Genomic DNA, 13749 nt, shown 5'->3' with positions numbered 1-13749 from the left:
AAGGCCAATTCTACTGATTTTCACTATATATTTCATTCTACTGATTTCACTTACATTGAAGACATTTGTGTTTGCGATCAAAAGATGATTATGAGACAATAGCGCAGAATTTCAGCTTTACTTTCCATATATTTACATCCAGAGGTGTTAAGTTAGAATGTGGTACCTAACAGGTGTGCCCTGTTAAATTGATTGTTTAGAGAATTAACACAGTCATTTGAAAAAATTAAGTACACCCCATGGAAATTGTTTTCATGGAGATTTCATACGGTTTTATCTGTACCTGGAGCTTTTTGGTGAACCTGGTGAACATGTAGGCAACACACTCATGAGTGGCTCCGGTTTGTTGAAGAAGCATCAGGCCTTTAGGAGTGGCGGCAAAGTTCAGCAGGTTGTCCAAAAGCATCTCCTCCCAAGCCATTCTGCAGTTTCACAATGAATAAGAAACCAGTTTCAAGCTTTTTATGCAAAATTTAAAAACGTTAGAAAACCTGAATGAAAATACTACAAATACAATGAAAATATGAATAAAAGGAAAATGTAGAAAATGTAATGCTGCCCTGAAGTAGGTTGTTTTTCAATAACAGCACATCGGCCAATGATTACATAATGTTATTAAAGATTACAAGACATTCATGAAAAAAAGTTTATTCCTGTTTTTTGTTTTGTTTATTGTTTTTTTTTTTATTATTTAAGACAAAAATTTCAGCTTGTCTCATTACTGAGAAAGCCCTCTGTCCTGAAGACCTTCTCGTATTGTAATATGTCCAGATACAGTTTTACCTCTGACTGTTAGAAAGCGCTGACACTGGAGACTCCTTCAATAAATGCTAAGAAAACATCTCCTTACAGAGAACTTCACCATATCAACAATTGCCCATGTTTACGCAGAGCACCCAGACAAATCTCTATGTTAGTTGTTACCATAGAAACAATAATGTATTAGAAGCAGGGTGACCAGACGCAAACAGACCAAATGTGGGACATATTTTCTATTTCAGTTTATAACTTACTGAATTATTATCATAGAAACATGACAGAAAAGTAACTAAAACTTTAGTGTAACACTCTCCCAGATTCGGGTAGGGACTGAGGAAGCTGGAGGCAGGCTTGGAACAACTCAAAAGGCGCTGTATTCTTTATCTTTCGCCCGTCTCTCCCGTTTCTATTCTCGCCTCGGCTCACTACAACACAGAACATTCAGTATAATTCCCCACAGGTGTGCAATCCTTACCATTTACCTTCTCCAGCTCCGCCCTCCATTCACAAACCCGCCCTCGAGCACGCCCCTCCTTCCTCACTCAGTCTGTTCAAACTCTATTTCCAATCAAAATGCGGGACATCATCTCAAGTTGCGGGATGTGCGATAAAGGACTAAAATGCTGTGCGTTACGACACAAAGCGGGACGTCTGGTCACCCTAATTAGAAGGTACATTCAAATAAATTTTTTTTTTTAAAAAACAACCTGTAATTTGTTGCTAAAAAAAGTGAATCAATACCTTCTGACCAATTACAATCGAGCATTCAGTGGCACTGTGGTATAGTAATAAAATAACTTTTGCGTCATGTCCAAAAAAATAAAACAAAATAAAAGAAATAAATAGAGAGAGATTTCTGGTCCAGTTTCCTACACCCTAAACCCAACTATAAAAACTATTTTCACATCATTTTAATAAGTGCAGTGTAAACGCAGGTTTGGATATAAAATCAATGTGTCTGGCTGGCACACAATATTGTGACTATTTCTCTAGGATGACACACACGGATTCATATTTTCATCTGCCCACGTTTCACAGATCTGAGTAAAAAAAACATTTTTTTTTTTTTAATGTTGGAGAGAGAGAAAGATGAAGAGACAAAATCTCACATGCTTTGAAGGTCCTGGGAGGACGATGGTGCGAGTGCTCCAGGAACAGGAGTTGGAATTCGCTCAGAAAGTGAACTCACCTGTAGGGAAAATGCTTCAGAATGAGACGGAATCCCCATAAGACACCTGAACACTTGATCTCACGCTGAAAATATAGCGAATTCCTCACTCTATTAAAGTAGAACGGTCTCACTAGCTCTTACTGAGAATGGAGCTGCATCTCTGTCCCTGCTGCCCTTCACACAAGCATAAGGACAACTCTATACATTTCGGCTATTTTGAAATTTTGAATTACACAACTGAAGTGAAAAACATTTCCGTGACATTTTTTGAAAGAATGTTATTGGCAGCAAACCAACATTTTTTGTCAGGTTTTCCCAGCTCATGCTCCACTATTTTATTTACCTAATCTTTTATCTGATTATATATGCGCCACACTGAACTACCGTCGCTGTATAGAACGCGCTATGCAAAGTAACCTGCCTTGAAAGATAGCCGACAAAAGAAATCTGTTCACGTGCTAAGCTAACGGTAGTGTGTGTGAGCACTAACGAGGTTACCTTTCTCCATGCCTGGGCTATGCATTCATGCAGGCTGTAGGGTCTGAGCACCTGCAGCCCCTCGCACGTGTGGTACATCTGACGGCACACGAAAATGAAGGCCCCCTTCACAGCGGCCGAGTTCTGCAGCTCCTCACACGCACGCAGCTCTTTAGCTAGCAGCGCCTGAGTGAACTGCACGATCACATGTGCTGCCGAAATACTGCAACCAAACACAAAACGTTATTAAATGCCAAATACTCAAAATAACATTTCTACACAGTACAGTCAGATTGACACGGATTATTTGTTTACACACAGTTGGGGATTTTAGGAAAATTTAGGAAAAAAAAGTCACAACAGACATTGTGAGCTAAATTGGTTTTCCTTACCCTTCACCCTCAGCAGAGACAATCTTCCTCTCATACAGGAAAAGCGCTAAGCCACGTTCGGTGGTGGCAATTCTCGCAAGCGTGTCTGCTATGTGGGTCAGGCTGCTTTCTGGAGAGTTTAATTTGGCCTGTGAAGTGAAAAACAAATTGAAAAAGGCTTTTGGCAAATTGTGAAATGCTGCAGAATGACAGTTTGGGGCTATAAGCAAAACCTTTTGCTATGTTGTGCTGCATCTCTGCTTTAATATTTATAATAGGTATAGTGTTGAGTCCAGCAGGAATAACTAAAGTTATAAAGCTGATGCTCAGATCCAGCGATTTTCAATGATGGACTAAAGTACATGTTACTATGAGACTGTAAGTTACTGTAAGACTAAATTTCTACAAGACTGTAGGTTACTGTGAGATTGTATAATAATGTGAGACTGTAAATTACTGTATGACTGTAAACTAATGTGAGACCTTAAATTACTGAGACTGTAAACTAATGAGACTGTAAATTACTGTATGACTGTAAACTAATTTGAGACCTTAAATTACTGTATACTAAAGAGATTGTAAATTATTGTATGACTGTAAACTAATGTGAAACTGTATGACTGTAAACTAAGGAGATTGTAAATTACTGTATGACTATAAACTAATGTGAGACCTTAAATTACTGTATGACTGTAAACTAATGTGAAACTGTATGACTGTAAACTAAGGAGATTGTAAATTACTGTATGACTATAAACTAATGTGAGACCTTAAATTACTGTATGACTGTAAACTAATGTGAGACCTTAAATTACTGTATGACTGTAAACTAATAGGAGACTGTAAACTAATGTGAGACTGTAAACTAATGTGAGACTGTAAACTAATGTGAGACTGTAAATTACTGTATGACTGTAAACTAATGAGACCGTAAATTACTCTGAGACTGTAAACTAATGTGAGACTGTAAATTACTGTGAGACTGTAAACTAATGAGAGACTGTAAATTACTGAGACTGTAAACTAATGTGAGACCTTAAATTACTGTATGACTGTAAACTAATGAGATTGTAAATTATTGTATGACTGTAAACTAATGTGAGACCTTAAATTACTGTATGACTGTAAACTAATAGGAGACTGTAAACTAATGTGAGACTGTAAATTACTGTATGACTGTAAACTAATGTGAGACCGTAAATTACTCTGAGACTGTAAACTAATGTGAGACCGTAAATTACTGTAAGACTGTAAACTAATGTGAGATTGTAAATTACTGTAAGACTGTAAACTAATGTGATAACCTGAAAAATTACAAGTTACAAATACTGTCAGTAGAGATTCCAAAAATGCTAACATCGCCTCATTGAATGTTTTATCATATCAAAGATTATACTGTACGTCTTTATTGGTTAAGCAACATTTTTTTTTAATCCATTCATTATGAGGATTATATTATGTGCAGCATCCACCAAGCAAGTCTTTGTGAATTATATGTTACTATAAAAAGAATATCGTATTAGGATGAGTACATTTATGTGAAGATGTGATTTGAATTACTGTCAGAGATGCTGGTTTAAAAAATTTTTGTAACCAATCAGCTTCAAGAATTTAACAGCACTGTGGTATAAAACAAATGTAACTTTGAGAGTAGCTGTTTGTGATCACCATGTCATAATATTTTTTAAAAATATTTACAGAAACCACCAACTCATCTTTGAGAACCATGGATCTAAATATCAAAATGAGCTACTTCTTGCTGACCTGTTTCCCTTTGAGCAGAGCGAGGATGGGGACCAGCAGGGTCTCGACAACGGGGATCTGGTACATACATTCCACAGCGCATTCAGTGCGTTCGCACAGGGTCCTCAGGACCTCCATCACCAGAGTGGTGGGGGAGAGCGAGTCTACACAACATCATACAACACATCACATACGTCAGTGTACGCACAGCTGTGCGGTATAATCATGATCCCGCATTTCGTCAACCCATCTTCTGGGATGTGAGCAGCAACATGATGAAGTACCCGTGCTGAATTTGGTTATCTTCTTCCCCTTGAGCTACCAAACGAGCAAAGATATGGATGGAGCTATACATGGTGCATTGAAGAATTGAATCTCTTAGCCACAGAATCTCTGGATAAAACTTTTTTTTCTACCTGAGCACTTGGTACAGAAATTTTTTTCTCTTTTCAAATGTCAATCACAAATTCCTCATATATGTAGCTTAATGTTTCATTTAAAAAAAAAACAGATCAACAGATATAAGACAAACAAAAACTGCTTGATTTTCTCCCATAGGCAGCTCTCTGGTCTTCATGTTGGCTTATCCTTTTTAACAACAAAGACAGTCTTCACAGGTGAAACTGAAGGCTAAAACCAAGTGTAGATGTTCAGAAATATTTATTGTTTAAGCAATCAATCTAGCAGGACACACCTAGGTAACAAGAAACACCTGTCAGTACCAATATTATTGCTTGCTTAAATATCGGGTGGTCTGATACAAACGCTTTATTTCGTTTAACACATCTAGACGTAAATACCAGGAAAGAAAAGCTGAAATCCTAAACTCTCGTCTCTTTTGATGTCAAACCCAAATGTCTTCGGTCTACAGCACAAACAAATGAATAGGCCTCGTAATCACCGTGTGTGCTCCCTACACAGTACATAACATAATGATTCTGTACACTCTACCTAGCGCCCTTCTTGTACAATAGAACTCAAATTCAGATTCAGCTATAGAATCTAACTGAAGTCTAACAAAGGGTGCATTCAATCTTCTCTCTATTCTACGTTCACGATATATGAAAGTATTGGCACCCTCGGCTCGGCTCGGCTCAGGCCGCTCACGACTTTTAAAACAAACTTGGCCTGTCTAGTGCTCTACCCGACAGAGAGTGGCAAATAAGACCAACTGGAGGCTTTCGGGCAATATTTTCCTACATAGTCGTGTTACTAGTCACCACCACACAACTTCCGGTGAACTCCTCTTCACCTCTCCTGCGAAACCAACACACGGATAATCCTGGATTCGGGTTAATTACCAACTTGTGCCATGCTGCGGTGTCCAATGGAAAAGTGCTAAAACAGGGTAAGACACCCAGGGAGACTTTAGAGATTAATACAGCTTTACTCAAGCTAGCAAAGATGCTATTTATTCAGCTCATTAAAGATTAGCACAAGGTAGGGTTAATGAATCACTGCTTAACGATTAACATTGATTAATTCACAGAAACATGAAATGTCCATAAAAACCACAGAGTCAGATTGAGGAAGGTGTGCATCAGACAAGGAGAGTCATTTTACTACTTACAATGAACCATAAAAATACCTTCTTCAGTGGAGCTAAGAATTCCACAGAGCTAAATCAAAAACTCTAACTGATATACTTATCTCCATACACACACACGCCCTAGAGTTAATTTAATCTGGTTAGGAGGTGACACTTGATCCAGTAAGACACACCTGCGTGACTCAAATCGGAGTGATGTGTGTTTGGGTGCTGATACATGATGCTAATCAATATCACCACCAAGTCACTGAGAGTCACCGGATCTGGAACATAAAAGAAGGGTGAAGATAATCTTAAGACAAATGTATGAGGAATTTCTGGTGTAGAAGGCCATAAAGGTTTTAGTCATTCATCGAAAGCGGGAAGATACAACTGAGATTCAGGAACTTCTGGTCATTAGGCCAAAGCCGTAACCACTGATCAACCACTTCACGCTTTGCCATGCCATACTGACCTCTTTTCTTCCTCACTTTAATGGGGAAAAGCTTTCTCCCGTTGGTGTACATCAGAAGCCTCCCGAGCACGCAGAGCGAGTGAACGAAGTGAGCGTACTCCAGCTCCTTAGCGCTGTAGCAGCTTCTCTGAGCAGAGCCTGAAGACACAGGACACAGAACAGTACGGCTCATTAAATTTACTTCTGTCTTTCTGTTCATTTCCTACAGCAGCGCAGCTGTGACGGCAGTTCCACCTGCAAGATAAGTCACAAATACAGTAGCGCACTCGTTCAAGTATGAGGGGGTGTGCATATCAGACATAGTGTCCCAAAGTCGATTATTTTCCAATAACTACATCCTGAAGTGGTTTATTCCTCTTATACCACAGCAATTTGCCAAACCAAACAATAAAATATTTATTAAGAACGACACGTCATACTTTTTAATCGATTTAGGCTACGTTCACACTGATGGGATGAACTGGCGCAAATCCGATCTTTTTTCTTCAATTTACACAGCTTTGGCTGACCTCACTAATGTGCTTGGGTTTGAATGAACACAAATCCCCACAGCCACGCTCTAGGGGAATCTAGGGGGAGCCTTCCCAGAAGAGTGGAGGTTATTATAGCAGCAAAGGGGACAATAAATCTGCAGTGGGATGTTCGGCAAGCACATATGGGTGTGATTGGTCAGGTGCCCACATACTTTTGGCCATATCATGTATTAGAACAAGCACATTTATATAAACATGTAATTTGACAGCACAGCTGTTATAGAAAATGACTTAACGCCTTCTGACCAATCAGAATCGAGAATTCAACAGTGCTATGGTGTAATGTGAATTTACTATGTAAACAATAAACCACTGTAACCTGTTCAGCCTTAAAAGCACTTTTTAAAATAGCCCAATGTAAATACGTGGCTGCAAAGCACTTTCTGGGTCATGCAGTTCCAAACCAAGGCCAAGACCAAGGCTTCATCACACAGCAGCTGCAGAATCAACGTCAGCAACGTTTACGCAATCAACACAACTCTCACCGCTTAAAGATATCAAATTAGTGTACATGGCTTCACAAAAGTAATGCAAATCGGATTTTCGAATGCATCTATCGGTTGCATTCGGACTTGAGTGCGTTTCTAAGCGAAAGAAATAAATTAGAGTCTTATTTAAATATAAAAGTACAGCCTGTGGAAAAATACAAACTACAGTCTGTGGAACAGCCATGTGAAGTCACATGGCCTCTGCGTTATCTACGGGAACACGATAGGGTGGCGCTGAGCCTCGGAGGAACACGCAGGAACGGCACGTACGGGACACAAAGGCAAAGTTGGCCGTTAGTCTGGAATTTAGAGCCAGACTGCTTACTCAGCACAAGGCAGAAGGCAGATAAAGATAGTGATGTATGAGGAGGAGAAGATATGAAAACGCTCAGTATTTTATAACAGCGTGAAACTAGCCAGTGACAAACTAACACTTCAAATCGTGGTGCTAATTTACACCTGGTTTTGGGAGGCGGACCAAAAAAATAAAAATAAATAAATAAAATCACACGTAAAACTAATTAACCACATCAAACTGAATTATTTGTCAGTAACACTTATATTTCTTCACTTTCAATTTACGCACTCTTTCTATGTGCCACTTTTTTTTCTCTCCGAAACTCCCTCCAATACTTACGTATGAGGAAAAAAAGCGTGCTTTGAGCTTGCTGGTGCTTAAATAGCATGTTTAGGCATGTACATCAGTTTTGTAAACAACAATCAAGGTTTATCACACACAATGTGGTCTAATTAAACAGAGAAACACAGGCAGAAACAACTTAGTAGTGACTGACGCTAACTGTAGATATAGTGTTGTTTTAGTAGTTCTGACATTTTTTTTTTCTTAGAAATTTTCCTAAACATCTGAGGAAAATGATGATATTTCTAATATTTACATCTTGTTTGCACCAGCGTTCTGTCTTCACATTGTTAGTACAAGAGGCTCAACAGCTATGTTCAAGCTAGATACATTGCTAGCCTCAGTCCTTTAGCTAGGTTACGCTAACTCGGTGTCCTTATTTTCCAGTGATTTAGTTTTCTCACAGCTTGAAAACCAAAAGCACTGTGTTCACCTTCAAGAGCTCCGATACTGTATTATGTACAATTATGTACAATTTCAGTGTTTATATAGAAAATTCATGAATGTGTTGATATTTAGAACAACCAGCAATCATATTAGGAATTGCTAATGAAGTGATTTATTCTATGTTAACTGAGTTATTTTGTAAGGTCCAGTTATGTTCTCGTGCACGGCTCTTTTCGGTGTTTAAACGCCATGATTGGGCGAAACATTAGCTGCTCCTCTCGATAGCCTCCAGACACTATACTAGTGGTCACCAACCCTGTTCCTGGAGATCTACCTTCCTGAAGACTTTAGGTCCAAGCATAATCGTGCCCACCTGACCATCTTGCTCAACTAAAACAGGTGTGTTAGATTTTGGTTGGAGATGAAACCTGCAGGAAGGTGAGTAGATCTCAACGAAGAGGCTTGGTGGACACACCTCTATGTTTATGAGCCATCAGCCAGTGTAAATGGTTATCAGGCTTTTAGCTCCTGATAATAAATACATTACTAAAATAATATTGATGAAATAATTACCCAATTACACCATAGTTACTCAGTAATGTTTCCTGTAAATCTTTCCTATAATCCATACACATACCAATCTGTTGATGCTCCATAGCATGAGTGATCTCCAAGGTTCCCTCTCTGACAGCATCACAGGACTCCAAGTAATAAATGCACTGCTGAAGAGCTGTAACAATCTGAAAGGAAAATGGAGCATTCATAAAGTTTAGGTTCTCCAGTAAATACATTTAGAGTCCCTTTCCCAGCAAAATACTCTGAATTGGTTTGGGCTTCTCACCCCTTGACAAGTCCATGATAATACTGTGAAACTATTCATTTTATTCGTTCAATTAAAGTATTCATATAATAACATGTGCATCCTGTTGTGTTCATGTTGTTCACGGCTCGGTTCAAACAACAGTCAAACGAAATCTTTGGTATTGTACATGCGTTGGAGTTGGCATTGTGTGACAGTAAGTAGTTATTGTTCATAATGGTGTAAATCAAACAGATAAATGACTGATGATACAATATAGTGTATGAGCAAAAGTTTGTGGACAGCCGTCCATGTGCTTGTTAAACATCCCATTCCAGATTTACTCCCTCTCCACCCTTCTGGGAAGGTTTTCGACTAGATTTTGGGGCGTGACTGTGTGGATTTGTGCTCATTCAGCCACAAGAGCATTAGTGAGGTGAGACAATGATGTCGGGTGAGGAGGACTGTGGTGCAGTCGGCATTCCAGTTCATTCCAACGGTGTTCAGAGAAGGTGATGTCAGGGCTCTGTGCAGGCCACTTGAGTTTTTCCACACCAACCTTGGCGAACCATGTCTTCATGGAGCTCGCTTCGTCCACAAGTGCACTGTCATTCTGGAACTACGAGGTTTGGGTCTCTTAGTTCCAGTGAATGGAAATTGTAATGCTACAGTATACAAAGTCATTCTATACAATTGTGTGCTTTCAACTTTGTGGCAACAGTTTGGGGAAGGAACACATTTGGGTGTGATGGCCGTATAGTGTATCTCTCGAAATGTATTGTGAGATCTGCATTCATGAGCTGAACTAATTTGAACAACCACTAAACATAATGTAGTGCACTAAGGAGTGATCATCATTTGCAGGGACTTGTATGGAGGATGGGATTTTGATTTTGTTGATATGGTGAGATTTTCAATGTGAAGACAGAGCATTTATAGAAGGAGTCTCCAGCATCAGTGCTCTGTAACAGTCAGAGGTAGAGCTGTAATTTGAAGTTATCCCAACACAGGAAAGTCTTCCGGATAGTGAGGTTTGCATTTTGTGGTTTCTCAGTAACATCACACGCTGATGAGGGAACGATGGTCTATAGCTGCTATAACGTAAGTGATAACAGGAACTGACATAAAGTGGAACTATTAATGGATAAAATGTGATCAATATATAAACATTTGCTGTGGTATAAAAGGAATAAAACACTTCAAGACATGGTGTTATAGGAGATTTTTTTTTTTAACCAATTCACTGCATCTTTGTTGATTATTGTCCTATATACTGTTAGCACAGTTTCATCCCATACAGAAAACATTAACAAACATAAAACAAGTATGAGACTAAATAACAACAGCAGATATCAGAAAAACAGTTTGTCAAATAATAATAAAAAAATAAAACGAGAAGAAAACAGATGAAATCATAAGAAATATTGGATACAAATATGTCTAATAAAAATGGCAGCTAAATGAATAAATGGTCATCTAAACCACTACGAAGACTTTAACAGCACTGACCCTCTCTCAAACTCACCACTGGCTTGTATTTTCGCTCAAGAAGCTTCAAGACCACTGTCCTGCTGTAGTAGCCATGCTGGAGGGAAACAGCAAACAGGAAAGCTAATTAGTTACAGCATGATGTCAGTTCTCAGAAAGACGAATCTGCTTCTGAACAACTGATTAACCCTTACTCGGTTCTTTACTCAGTAATGGACATTCCCTTAAAGAACAAAAGGTAAAGAACTGGCATGGTAATACAACAGGTTATATTGCCTGCTCAGAGTGCCAGCATTCCTGATTCAATCCCTAGGTCCTTATGTGTGAATGTGTGTGTGTGTGTGTGTGTGTGTGTGTGTGTGTGTGTGTGTATGGTGCCCTGTGATGGACTGCCGTTCCATCCAGTCTGCATTCCTACATTGCACCCAGCGATCCCTGACCAGGAGAAAGGGAAGATGAATGAATGAATGAATGAATGAATGAATAAATAAATATATAAATAAAGCCTAACATATCTAATCTTCATCCTAATAATGAGAAGCAGAAATACTAATTATGAAAATGTTTGGAAATCCTCCCGATTACGGTGTGTGTGTGAATACAAGACGATGAAAATGTGGCTCACGACAAAATAAAAAATCACTTTTCAAACCGCATCACTTTTAAATAACTCTGTAATACAAATGTGATTTCTTTTTATTTTTAGGTTACACTTCTAGAGGCCATTTTATCTTGAACATCAGGGTTACGTTCAACGTGGTACGTGGCTCACCATCCACCTCTTGAACCAACTGGCTTTGATATCCAACAGAGACAGGAAGTGGACCGGTTCTAGAACTTTCTCCGAGCCGTGAGCAGACACGCCGTGTTCGGGATGTAGAGAGAGAAGAGCGAGTGTGCTCTCGATAATTTCCTCCATGTACCTAAAGGACAGGAATAGAAAAAAAAATTACAATAAAAACCCTAATAAACGTTTGCTGGAGAACTCGCAGCAGACGTGCTTGTGTGTGAAGAGCTACAGCTCACTTCTCAGGATGCCGGATCCAAAATGTGGTCACTTCTTTCTGGAAGTCATTCATTAAGCGCATCTGGGTAAACGAGAGGTCAAAAAAAGGGGGAAATTAAAAATTAAATACCGCAGTCGAGTTAATCTATAACCGAATAAGATAGAAGACGACAGAAGTAGCCACACACTTGTTTAAGGAGCCGAGTGATATCTGGCCTGTTAACATCCATGAGCGCTGACTCAGAGGGGAAACTCAGCTTGTGATACAGGAAGTCGCTCTCCAGGCTTTTCACTACAAACCAAAAAATAGACACAAGAACCAGAACCGCATATGTACAGATGTTCATTAAAATAACGAATAAATTTTAAAAATCTACACGAATTCACACATTTATTACCCAAGCTGGTGTAGATTTCCCTCGTCACATTTAGAGGAGAGGTCGAAAATGTTTTCGCAAAGAAGCGCAACACTTTGTCCTGCACAAAAATAAATACGTTCATAAATGCTGAATGAAGAGGATCATCCTACAGGGGTCAGAACTGTAAAAAAGTGAGATTTTTTTTTGGAAGAGGCAAAAGACGAACACATTTTTCACAACTCGGAGACAGAAAAAGACTCACTGGAGAGCTGATTTTTACTAAAAAATACAAGAGGAACCGCAAACACAAAGTCGATGAGGATGCAAAATGCGTTCACGTTAGCTCATCATGGAAACTACCTCTGAGGTTGCAAAACATATTTTTTAAAAATCCTTTGCATGAGCACATATCGCAGTTTAAAAGCCGCTGTGAAATGATGGAAATGCTCAATCATCGAGCTGTGAAAGAACCCGGGAGCTGAAAACTGGAAAGCTTGGACTGAAGATATATTTCTAATCATCCGAAAGACATTTTATAAAGGCTTACGGGTGACATTTGTTTTTAAGCCAAATGTTATTAATGCCTATGTATATTGTATATATGTTTCTCAATTAAAGTGTAGTTTAAATAGTAGTAATGTTTGTTTGTTTTTTTTTTTACTTAAAACAAGTAGTTTTATCTTCAAATTTATAACTTAAAATTTATAACTTTATAACTGGTCATTGAATAAATCCATCCATCCATCCCGCCTATCCTATACAGGGTCACGGGGGAACATGGAGCCTATACCAGGGGACTTGGGGCACAAGGCGGGGGACACCCTGGACGGGGTGCCAGCCAATCACAGGGCACAATCGCACACACGTTCACATTCACACGCCCATTCACACACTACGGACAATTTGGAAATGCCAATCAAAGTACAACGCATGTTTTGGACTGTGGGGGGAAACCGGAGTACCTGGAGGAAAGCCCAGAAGCAGAGGACAAATGTGCTAATCACTGAAATCACCGTGCCCCCATCGAATAAATCCAGATGTGTCATTTCGTAGCGTTTATGTCTTTATATATTCTACTACAATAGTAAAATAGTCAAAATGAGCAGATGTGTCCACACGCTTTGGTGGAGTAAGTGTTAATAAATGAAGATTCTCAGGTCTGAATTAATAAACCATGTGGAATACATTAATCTGGCTGATTTAATGCCATTAAATTCCCTGTTACTTTCCCTCTAATGGAAGTAACTGTGTATGGAGTAAGATATTTAAATTGCTGGGTTTTTTTTATTGTTGTTGATTTGCAGCGTGGTAAATATGTATTAAAAGGTGCAGTCTGCCTCAATTGCTCTTTCACCGAGGTCCTAAAACGGTGTCAGCTACACCGGGAGCGCAGAAGTAGCCCAATTCTGCCGGAAAATCCACATACTGTATGTAAACCAGCTCCTCTACCCTGACCAGCATGCACGGCACGACTGTGTATACAGGGACTAAGAAAGTCATGAACAACAGCTGGTCAAAGTGGGAC

The 13749-nt window shown here is 39.2% G+C and overlaps 1 protein-coding gene across 5 annotated transcripts in view; it reads right to left on the bottom strand.

The window, feature by feature from the left end:
• tbc1d32 (TBC1 domain family, member 32) overlaps positions 1-13749 on the bottom strand; it is a 51602-nt gene that overhangs the window by 33778 nt on the left and 4075 nt on the right. For all 5 annotated transcript variants that reach the window (XR_008384646.1, XR_008384647.1, XR_008384648.1 and 2 more), the window contains exons 7-19: positions 12264-12342; positions 12054-12157; positions 11886-11947; positions 11632-11782; positions 10897-10956; positions 9210-9312; positions 6525-6662; positions 6244-6333; positions 4543-4685; positions 2800-2927; positions 2429-2630; positions 1869-1948; positions 284-422 (exon numbers count right to left, since the gene is read on the bottom strand). Coding sequence is in view for 2 of the 5 variants with exons in the window: in XM_053613915.1 (XP_053469890.1) it covers positions 284-422; positions 1869-1948; positions 2429-2630; positions 2800-2927; positions 4543-4685; positions 6244-6333; positions 6525-6662; positions 9210-9312; positions 10897-10956; positions 11632-11782; positions 11886-11947; positions 12054-12157; positions 12264-12342 (1479 nt within the window). In the remaining 3 variants the exon portion in view is untranslated. The remainder of the gene's footprint in view (positions 1-283; positions 423-1868; positions 1949-2428; positions 2631-2799; positions 2928-4542; positions 4686-6243; positions 6334-6524; positions 6663-9209; positions 9313-10896; positions 10957-11631; positions 11783-11885; positions 11948-12053; positions 12158-12263; positions 12343-13749) is intronic.

This window comes from Ictalurus furcatus, chromosome 25 (assembly GCF_023375685.1).
Source record: "Ictalurus furcatus strain D&B chromosome 25, Billie_1.0, whole genome shotgun sequence".
Lineage (NCBI taxonomy): Eukaryota > Metazoa > Chordata > Actinopteri > Siluriformes > Ictaluridae > Ictalurus > Ictalurus furcatus.
The sequence above is the reverse complement of the archived record's forward strand: the minus strand, read 5'-3'. Positions and strand labels throughout refer to the sequence as shown.